The 10,985-nt window shown below is 51.6% G+C and overlaps 3 protein-coding genes across 3 annotated transcripts; 1 reads left to right on the top strand and 2 right to left on the bottom strand.

Annotated features, from left to right (window-relative positions):
• Positions 1-5,419: 5,419 nt before the first annotated feature.
• Positions 5,420-6,395, bottom strand: CCM_00940 (uncharacterized protein; the record flags this gene model as incomplete). The annotated part of the gene is made up of 3 exons (XM_006666098.1): positions 5,420-5,559; positions 5,685-5,879; positions 5,966-6,395. The coding sequence occupies 3 exons, from the start codon at positions 6,393-6,395 to the stop codon at positions 5,420-5,422; spliced, it is 765 nt and encodes a 254-aa protein (XP_006666161.1).
• Positions 6,396-7,980: 1,585 nt separating this feature from the next.
• On the top strand, positions 7,981-8,976 carry CCM_00939 (uncharacterized protein; the record flags this gene model as incomplete). Its single annotated transcript, XM_006666097.1, has 1 exon — positions 7,981-8,976. The coding sequence occupies one exon, from the start codon at positions 7,981-7,983 to the stop codon at positions 8,974-8,976; it is 996 nt and encodes a 331-aa protein (XP_006666160.1).
• Positions 8,977-9,173: 197 nt separating this feature from the next.
• CCM_00938 (uncharacterized protein) lies at positions 9,174-9,544 on the bottom strand (the record flags this gene model as incomplete). The annotated part of the gene is made up of 2 exons (XM_006666096.1): positions 9,174-9,233; positions 9,290-9,544. 2 exons carry the CDS (start codon positions 9,542-9,544, stop codon positions 9,174-9,176), a joined length of 315 nt encoding a protein of 104 aa, XP_006666159.1.
• Positions 9,545-10,985: the final 1,441 nt, after the last annotated feature.

Below are 10,985 nucleotides of genomic sequence, written 5' to 3'. Positions count from 1 at the left end.
AACAACTAGCTCTCCTCATGAGGTCGTACGTTCTCTCTCTTCTCTCTCTCTCTCTCTCTCTCTCTCTCTCTCTCGCTTTATCCTTCTTCCCCTCTCCTCCTCGGCATGGACTCTACAGGCTTCACGACTTACAGCAAACGATATGCGGCCGGAAGACACCCGGGGCACGATGCAAGGGAAAAATTGGCAACGGCCCGAGCGAAGCCGAGTGGCGATCGTCTGTTGTGACCCTTGCCGCACGGATGATTTGGGGTACAGGGCTGCCAACTATTGGTTCAAAACCGAGCCCAAGCGGTGTGATTTTTGCTGCAGATGCACGTCTTGTCATTTCATTCCGAAATTTGTCCCCAGGCCAAAAGCGACTTTCCGGTGTGAAAAAATCTCCCATTGGCTGCATCCATCTCCAAACTCTTTCAAGATAGATACCAAGGTTGGATTCTCTTTGCCCAGACTCACGTGTAGCGGCGTCTACATCATTCCCGCGGCACACAACGTTGGTAAATTTGCGCATCTCAATTGACGACTAATTTATGCCACAATTTTCTGTCTCTCCCGTCTCCACGAGCCGCGTCCAAGTCCCCCAAATGCCTAAGCTTTGGGGCTTGGCTTCGGACTAGCACCAGCCCTAGAGATGGGAGAGCGGGCCAAGTTAACACCACATCGTGGAGCAACTGAGGCCCAGAAGTGAGATTCCCTGCCGGTTCCAACTGGTGCCCGGCTTGCCCCCCCTTTGAACGCCGCCGTGGACCGTCTCGTAGTGTCGACAAACCATTGGCTCTTCCGGGGCGCGCCAGTGCAACCGTGATGGCTTCGTGGGGACGCGACAGTAGTGGCTTGTCTCATGTTGGCCTGATGTCTTGGGAGATGCCAGCCTGTTGCATTAACTAGTTAGCGCCCATCGCACTGGTGGACAGTGGCAAGTGGGTGGTTCATCTGGGTCTCAAACCAAGGCTCAGCCTCTTGTTTCTGGTGGAACAGGGGTGGTGCAACATTCGGTCCGTAATAGGTTCAGGATTCAGATGTTGAGCGTGTTGATCGTATTGGGCGTATTGAGCGATTTGAGCGTCTCATCTGCATTGGGTGAACCGGGCGGCTATTTTCAAAAATTTCTTTTGTTTTCTTGTTTTCTTATTTTCTTGTTCTCTTGTTCTGTAAATCAAGACTTGTAGAGAATTTAGTAGATGCCCTGGCAGCTTGGCCCTGGTTGCCAGTGTGTATGTACATGCCAGTAAGACGTAGCACGGCACATCTATTATAGCTTTCCGTCTTGTCCATGTAGAGTCAACTAGTTGTCATTAGTTGTCATTAGTTGTCATTAGTAGGATCTAACAACGAGACAAATTTCTCAAAAGGCCGTGCTCCCGACTCCCAGTCGAACCAAGGGTTCGTGCGCATCGATGGCTGCTTGCTCATTCATTGTCTCCAAGCGCCTGGAGTGAATGGTCAACGTTAGTTATGGTTACTCCCCACGGGATGGCAGCCCCTCTCGCCCTGAATGAATCGTTCACTGAGACGTTGCCTTCGCTGGCCCCTTCCTCGCCAACCTAGTCAGGACCAGAGCTGACACGAAACAACCAAGCGTTGACACAGTTATCAACCGTGTACGTACTCGTTCCAGCGCATCGGTGCTCTGTCACTTTTACCGCCTCGCGAGGCGCCACAGCTGGCAGGCTAGTATCCACAGAGTCCGAACTCTATTTCCAAAGTACAGTTGAAAGACAGATTTACCAACGTTGGTTACTCCGTACAGAGCCAGTTTTTTTTTGCCAGACGAAACTCTTTTTCTTTTGTTGCTGCTCATCTCCGCTCTTTTCGTCACAATATTTCCACTTAATCATTTCCCCTCAACTTAGTGGCCGGGCGAAGTGTACGATTCAGGAAAGAGCTCCCGTGGAAGCTACAAGCTACATAGTTAGGCACTCAACTAAGCCCAATTGGCCCAGCTTCCTAGTTATGACGACGACTGGTTTTTTTTGTTCTTCTAAATTTAGTTAATCGCCACAGACTCAAGATACAGAAGAAGCAAAACCAGGTACCCTCATTGTCCGTGGGTACATGAGGCTGCCTTGTCGTCAACTCGGGCGTCTACCGAGACACGATCGGCGTGCATTTCTCTCTCTTCTCTCACGAAAAAAAAAAAAGCCAAACTCATCAAGATGCTCTCCCTGCAACGGTTAGACTTTCATGTTGCATCTGTTCACGTCTCAGCCGTGGCCCAATCTGGCCATGTGGCGCGCTGCCAAATCTTGCCCTTTACGAAAGAGTCAATTCCAACCGGTGGCTGTGCGGAGGCACATGTACTCCAACAACAGTCTGGTATTTTTCATGATTGTCCTGAATCGGTGGCTGGCTGGTTTGCCAGGTTCAACATCTCTAGTTAGACTGATGATCAACCTTGCCGGCCAAAAGCCGCCCAAATAGACTTTTGGTCACTCAGCTCACAAGACACAGAAACATACTCGCTTACAACACCGCGGCGCTATATCCTCGCCAGCCGATCATGCCATTGAGGGGGATGCGCAATGGCGCGCAGTAACTAGAGTTTGCGATATCCGGTTCATCATTAAGTGCTTGGCGATGGTCGGTGTGAAACGTGTCGGGCCCTACAATCTCACCGAGAATTTCGCCACAATGCCGTCCAAGGCAAAGCCAAAATGAAAACCCTAAATGATGTATTCATGTATTATTATCATATGACTTTTGGGGGGCCAATGACTCTCAGAAAAGTATACTCGCCCGTACGAGCATCACCAAAGCCAAAGCGCGGCTGTTACTCTTGGCTCGCGTTGATGCGCTCCAACGTCATGGGGCTCGTATTTTCCACTACCGCGACTCTTTTACAAGCACTATTCATAATATATCAGCCCAATTTCGCGTGCCCTAATGCTATCAAGACGAACAAAGATTGCAATATCGGCGACTTTACTATTGCTTGCTCATGACAGCACACCCTATACACTCGTGTCAGGACCCAAGGGAAAAAACACCAGGCAGCGAAATAGGCTCTCGGTCTGCATCATGTTAGTTACTGGCCGTGGTGTGATGCGCCAAGCAAAGCCCATGATACCACAAAACTTTCTCATTTACTGCCACTGCTGAATCAGAGGCGACCAAATAAGGCTGGGAACCCTGGGCTTCAGACAGCGCCGGCATTTTATGTATGTACCAGGCCTGCTGAGGACGGCTTGGCTGTTGGGCAGACACGTAAACTCTATATCACGGCACAGCCTCGCATGAAGCCACAATACGCGTTTACTTGGGTCAGTTACAAAGCCACGTATGACTGCGTTAAAGTATCAGCACAAGCCTAAGTAGTTACATATGAGACGGCAAATTTCCACCGCCGTATTAAGCTTTTGGGGGCAAAGGAAGCCAACACGCGTACAAGTAGCAATAGTTAGCGCAAGAGACGGATGTAACCGTTGCAACGGGTGGGCTTTCGGTATCCTGACCAAGTGTGGTCTAGACGGTATCGCCTCTGTTTCGGCCAGCAGCCTCACGCTAACTAACAAAAGTAAAAGAGAGTTCAACATTTTCGAACCGCGTGTGGCTAGTAAGAAGTGTGAAAACCGCGGTCGGCATTTTCTACGAAAACGCCGCGGACTCCGTTCTGTGACCAATGGCCTATCACAAGGGGTCTCAACAGAGTTTACAAGGAGGCGGCCTGCTGCAAAGAGTAGACCGTTGTCGTCATCATCGGCCCAGCGTACAAGGCCGGCCAATCACCACACGGCACAGTCGAAAAAGGAAACTCGTACAGCTGTCGAAGGTTTTTTTTTGTCTTTGCCTTGGGGATTCCGGTCGGCCGTCGTTCAGACCCCCCCAACGACCAAAAAGAAAAAGAAGAGGAAAAACGAAGACAACAAGGGTCAAGAGTCGGCCGACCGGCCCTGCCTGCAGATACGTACGTAGTTTGTTACAGTAGTCTGATGAACACACATACAACTGAGTCGGATTACCATCAGCGGTCCGCGCGCTCTTGCTCTGCTGCCAGAGGACGGCAAACGCGGCTCTCTGGGTTTCCCTTTTGGGGGGTTGCGCGCGCTCGGCAGCGTGGTAAGCCCTGCGTCGGCTTTCTCTCCTTTGTGTGGTTGCTCCTCTTTATCGCTGTTGGAGATGTGTCCGTGCGAGAGAGAGAGGGGAAGTAGATGACTGCCTAGTTATGACTAACGTATTAAGTACAGAAGGGTAGTCATACTAACGACCAGTAACTACCAGCAACTACCAGCAACTACCAGTCACTACCAGCAACTACCAGCAACTACCAGCAACTACCAGTAACTACCAATATGAAACTACCAGCATATCGACTGGAATGTACAAACAGGCACAATCTCCACCGGAACCGACAATCGAGTCAGGCGGGAAACCAAAAAAAAAACGTTTTCTTGGCAGCGGGTTCCCTATATTCTCGTCGCATACCCGGGCTCCGGTTCACGCCCCCTCTCCCCTTTTCTCCTTGTTGCTTTTTTTATCATGACATTACTCCGTAATAATACTGGTACTTGATACATGGACTGCCAAGTGCCCAAGACGCCAATAGTTATACGGACAACTACATGGGCAGAACTTGGAAACCGCCCATGCATGTCGACAGGGTGTCGTCGTCCTTCATCCACAATCGCTGGTGTGCTGCAATGCCAAACTTTAATCTCTCCGATCCTCGCAATGCTGTTTTTGCTTTTCGCCATCCGCCACCATGCAGGTCAGTCAGTTGACCGATCCCTGCCGTTCTTGCTGCTGCAGTCCAGAAAGGGACATGGCAATGAACCATCGAGAGCCAGTGCCAGGAATTACAAGTAGTAAAAAAGCCTGGGAGCTGCAAGTATAGCGTTTATTTTGAACCCAGTCCCAAAGTACACAAAACACGTCTCTACAACTCCACGTGAGAAGTGGCGCTCAGTCTATCCGGTCTAACCAACTAAATCTACCCCCTTTTTATACATGTAGTATACAGAAATGATCAACTGTCTTGCCCCCAAACTCAAAATCTACAGCCTCTTCCCTAACTTGCTTGGCGGCATCTGTTCGTTGAGTAGCCTGATGACAGAGTTGCAACTCTGCAGTCTTGCCTTTTCAGACCAACGCCATGTCAGCCTCTTTAGGGTAGGTATTGGGCGTCGTGTCGCCTCCCATCATCAACCCTTGAGCCTCCACCTTGGAAAACTCTATCCCATTCCTCCAAACAAGAAAAAAACGCGGCAAATGCTTGACTCGCCGTTAGGCTGTTGTGGAGATTTCGTGGCGGCCTGCCGTCCCAACGGCTGTCGGTTATCGAAACGGTCCATGTGGCTTCTCGCGCTGCCTTCTCTTTTCAGACCTTGGACGTGGAGAAGCCCTTGTCAATTGCCAGTCGCCGTCTTCTTACCACAATGGACCCGCAGCATGGCCACATGCAGTATCCGAGTAATAACCCCGACTATGCCTTCTTTCCAATATTCCAGCCCCATGACCGGAGCTTCTTGACAATCTTGGGCGTAAGCGCGGCCGTCAGCGGAACTCGCAGGAAGATGAAGCTCTTGTGGATAGCGTATGCAAGAGCCAGCTGTGTCCCCAGGCCTAGCAAGAAAAGAATGTGTTAGCCGCTGCACAGTGCAAGCCATCATTCAGACGCCCCGTCGGGCTGACAAGTCCACTTGTGACCTGATATTCCTGCCGCCGAAAATGACAACCAAGGTACTTACTGGCTGTTTCGTTGTGATGCTCCTGCGCCTTTTCGACACCCCATCCCATCATCTCCACCGTTTCACTAACATCTCCATTGCCAAGCGTGTCCGTTTCCGTCTTCTTAACCGATTGCCAGTAACCGCGCCACTTCTGTCGGATAGATTCTGGAATGAAACTTGAAACGGTGGATACGACAGCGTGCTCAATCTTGCCTGTAACCCCCACAAACATTCACATGGTCAGTAAATTTGCTCATATCCGTGGAGCCTGCTTCTTCTTTTTCGCCGTCGCAACTCACCAATGGTATCTGTGCCTACAATGCGCACTAGTAGGAAGCAAAAGGGGAAGTCTAGAACGCTGAGCGCCAGGTACACGCCGATCGCCGACTTTCCGTAATCCTTGAACAATTTCTTCAGTCGTTGCGACAGCGACAGCGACGGTGCTTTCTCTCCATTTGTGGTGTTACGTCTCCAAGTAGAGAAGCGGAAGCCTCTCCTGGATGCCGGCGTCCATCCAGGTGCTGCCACGCGCAACCCAAAAGGCCGCAGTGGGTGAAAGGCTGTCGCAGAACGCCGCGACGCGCCAGAGTTGATTGGGCGCCATCCAACGACATCGCGCTCCGTGGTTGTATAGAAACGTCTCCAGGCACCTTGCCAGGCCCCCGATGGTGCCTTCATAGTGTTGAAAGCTCGTTGAGCAAACCCAGCCCCTTGTAGAAACCGTAACATTTTGGCCTACAAGACTCGAGTCTTAACTGATAACGCAATGCTCTAGGTTCTTTGATGATGGTATTGATGACGGTATTGATGAATCCAAGAGCCAGCAAAGCTCCGCCGGCCCTGGAAAATGTACCTTGGGTCGGCGCGGGTGTTGCTCGGAGCTATCGGAGTCTTCGCGGTCCGCTGACGGTCGGGTACGGCGGCTTCTGGTGCGCAGGCGACTGTCCGTTTATATTTGTCGGTTCCGGGATTAATGAACAGAGCTGTTCAATTGCCTGGTGGGAGAGGCCAACGGTGCCGCGTGATGCGCTGGATGGCCAAGGTCACAGTCTGACCCTTTTTCGAAGCTACCAGAAAATTGATGATGTCGTCGGTTGCCAAGGTCCGCCAAGGCCTTGCCGTTTTGGGGGGCGTCACGTGGAACCAAACCAACGCAACAACGCATCTGAGGCACGCATATTTGCCAGGTGAAAGATAAATTGTCCTGGGAAAATTGACGGTAAAAATGCAAGTCATATATGCGAGATTAAAATTGGCATGGAAAATGATACAACACTGAAACATCAGTCGTTGTCGTGGTGCGATTGCCACGACACTGTCCTGCATCGGAGCAAAGTCGGCGGCGTGTAAGTGAGCTTCACAACCAGCAAACGGCGAGGCGCCGCGTTCGCAGCACGCTCCATTTCGGTAAATATTCCTCGCTAAAATTTCCAATTATAGATTTTTTTCATAAGAACGTGCTCGGCTGCAGAATTAGATCCTTCGGTACCCCGAGCCGGACCCGACCAATGATGCCATCGCAGCTGCCAGGCCGCAGGCAATCACCTTTGCATCACCGCCTACCGAGCCACGTGATGCTTTTTCGTCCTTTCTGTCTTCCGGTTCTCCCCTCGAATCAAGGATGCTGTGCATTTTCTGGAGTGTTTCTCCGTTCGCTCGTTAATCTGCGTTTCTCAGTCGCTCGTTTCACCCCGTTCCTTATATCTGCTGGGCAGCTTTGGCTGCGTTTCGCTCCTTTGGTTAGGCGAGCATACAATGGCCAAGATTGCCGCGACATACGGTACGAAGCGTACATCAGCTCGGATGTTGGATGAAAGACGACACCGTCGAAGCTTGTTAGCATCATTTAGCTCCTCCAAGCCAGGTATCTGCTCTGCTCTGCTGGTCCAATTTGACCAATAACCAACGTCGCGCTTCTTTAGATACAAATCAATCAGCCCTACGACACCCTATGGCATCACTACAACATGATACAATAGCTACTATAGGCATCACACAAACGGTTTCAATGCATCCTTTACCTACAGTCGGCTCCTCCGTCTTCGGCCCCCGCCAGCGAATCACTGCTGGAAGGCTAGGGCAAATCACCAGTCCTGGCCGGAATCTTCTCTCGACTCTCAATAGGCGAAACCCACCGGTTGTAGATGCAGAGATAGAAGAATCTTGCACATTTCTGCCCCGAAGTCCGCCGCTGGTTCATCCCGGCACCCCGATCAGCGTTGCAATTAATGGGACAGCCTCGAAGCGGGACGACAACAGGCCAGATTCCTTGAAAAATCTTAGCCCGGTTGAGATTGACGACAAAATTACAGCTATGCTGGCAGCTACAGCTTTACTCAAGTCGCATTCTCCTCCCAAGACCCCGCGAGCCTCTGCAAACCGATCGCGAACAATCCCTCGTACCACAGGCTACGGCTCGGAAAAGGCGATACAAGCTGTACATAAAACCAAAAGCGAAGCTCTAGTCGAGGACATCATACCCGAGTCTCAGAAGCGAAGTTTGTCCCAAGCTGAAGAGTCAACATTGCTACCTGAGCAACTTACGACCATTGAGCTTCGTCTCAATGAAGGCAATAACCTCAACCGAAGAAAAGTGCAGAAAATTGTGGGAGGCAGCATCAAGAGGAAGCCGGTCTATTTCCAGGGTCAACCTGCGCGCCAGAGCCCTATTGACGATTGCCGAGGGTCGTGCTCGCAGGTGGATGGTCAGCCGGAAACTCCCCAGGCCTCCGGTTTCACGTATATACGAGACCCGTTCGAAGATGAAGCAAATTTCGACGAAGATCTTGTGGATGGAGTGTTGTGTGAATGCCCAACAGGCTCATCAACGCCAAAGTCAGCAGCATTGACACCGCAACTAAATAGGGTCGATGAGGAAGAAGACTACAGCTTCCAGAATCCCCGAATCGGACCAGAAACCGTGGATGCAAAGAGTCGCAACAACAGTCTAGACATATTTTCACCAGCAATGGAAGCACCCGTCGTTGAAACGATACCAGCAGAACACCGCGTGAAGAAACATCCTTCACCAAGCAAGAAGGCTTTGGAGGACCTGGAAGCTGCTTTCGCCATGTACACTAAGCTCAAACCTTTGGAAGATGGGGACAAAACTGACGAACTGGCCAAGGAAAACCGCGACGCGCTTTCAGTCGCAGACGGCAATAAATTAATGCGACAATCGTGGTCGAAATGTGACGGGTCTGAGGCATCAAGACACACAAGCCAGAGAGTCGCACGCAGGATTCGGCATAGCTTGCCGTATCGAACTACTCTGGCAAGTAGTCAGGATATCGACGACTTGCGAAACTGAAGATGAAGATGTTTCAATACTGACACAATATGCTTTCGCTTTTTGGGGCTCTGAAGTCAGGGTTAGGATTGTAATTGGGCACAATGCACTGCAAGAAAACTTTGCGGGAATCAAGTATAATGTAATAACATGAAGCTAATATTGAAACTAAAATCGAACCGTCGCTTTATCATGAAGGGTATCGTTGCTCAAAATGACTAATAATGGTGATGAGAGCCACGGCCGTCCGTGCCATGCATGCGGCGAGTGCCAGCAGCCTGAGGTGGAGGGTGTTAGTGGGCGGAAGTGCTGTGAGCGAATGAGGGAAACGCACCTTGACGCCAGGACGGTTAGTCAAACTACCGCGGAGCTTGAGAAACGCTCCGGAGATTTTGTCACCAAGACTAGGCTTGCGCTGGTGGTGGTGATGCGCGGCAGGGCGGCGAGAGAAGAGACCTCGGCGGCGGGGAGCAGCAGTAGTGGTGGTGGTGGTGGTAGAATGGTGATGAGCAGGGCGTCGTGAGAAGAACCCTCTGCGTTTCGGGGGAGCGGCAACAACGCGCTCGCGGCGATGGAGAGAAAAGGGCATTTTGATAGTTGGTTGGGAAAGGTTTTTTTTTTCAATCGATGTTTGCAGCTGGTCGTTGGAGATGCTGATGAGGACAATGGTATATTTTCAAATGTGGCTAGTAGAGGGGACAATAACCAGCTCTTTATACCTATGTATCGTTCCTACACGACACCTCATCACGATGCCCATGATTCTGCCATGACGAGATGCACATCCCTGGTCTCACGGGGGCTGTGTATGATGCAGGAGTGCAATTATAGAGAGGGTTGTCTAATAAGAAAGAAACTTGGCTCTTGGCCTACTGCCGAACAAAACAGGCAAGAGATCTGTGGCGGGTGGGGGACCAGCGACGTGTGGCTGGAGACGTCTCTGCCAATGACCATGGAACTAATCCATACGTGCATGAAAAGCAGGGTTTGGCACACACTTTGCAACCGTTTTTTTTTAAGCCTTGTTTCTTTTGTGAGCAAGTGAATTACGGAATGTGGCTTGCGTGGCTTGGAGAGAAATGTTGGTCCCTTGGTGATGCAGTCATGACGTAGCGATGCTGGCTGTGGCTTGGGTCTGCAGCATATCAGTATGTCATTTACTCTAATTTTATCCCATGACTTTTTGTCACACGTTGCACATCATTTTGTGACGGGGGGATCAAGTACGGAGTAATGCAGAGCGATGGCGTAATATTTCTAAATCAAGGAAGCCGATTCTAGTCGTGGTATCTCGGTCCACGCTCCCTTCTACTCTTCCACACCTCTAAAACATGCTGGTAAAAAAGTAAGCCATCTATCAGAAGATTCCCCCCCCATCTCCTTCGACCCACACTAGTCCTGCCGGGGCCAACATTCATCCTTGATTACTCGGTTCGCATGTTGACTTTGATGGTCTCGAGGTCCGCCTGGGAGAAGCCCAGGCCGTCGGCCGAGGTCACGTAGCCGTCCCAGCCCCCGAACCTTGCGTCGAGCGCTTCGAGAAAGGCGTTCCAGTACTCGGGCCGCAGCTGCACGAGGTTGTAGAAGCCCGGCGTCTCCGGGTCGCTGATGCCGACCGTGTTCATGGCAAACGGCATCAGCTTGTCCCGCACGGGCTCGATGCCGACGCGCGAGAGCATGTAGTCGCGGATCGCGGCCTCGGGCGGCGACCCGGCGAGGTGGTGCAAGAGGCCGGCGAGAACCCCCGTACGATCGCGACCAGCTAATTTACCCCTCGTCCTGTCAGCGTTCTCGGACCCGCGGTGTACCTATATATAAAGCCGCAACAACAAGAATAACGCCATGCTGGGGCGGGGGGGGGGGGGGGGGAGGCTTTTGCAACGTACCAGAGCAGTGAAACAGCATGGGCTCCCGCGGCCGGTCGCGCACATGCTCCAGGACGGCGCGGAACGTGGGCGCATACGCCAGCGCGACGTGGAGGTACTGCGTGCGCCAGGCGGCGACGCCCCGGCCTCGGCAAAGTCGGCGAG

Source organism: Cordyceps militaris (assembly GCF_000225605.1).
Source record: "Cordyceps militaris CM01 unplaced genomic scaffold CCM_S00001, whole genome shotgun sequence".
Lineage (NCBI taxonomy): Eukaryota > Fungi > Ascomycota > Sordariomycetes > Hypocreales > Cordycipitaceae > Cordyceps > Cordyceps militaris.
The sequence above is the reverse complement of the archived record's forward strand: the minus strand, read 5'-3'. Positions and strand labels throughout refer to the sequence as shown.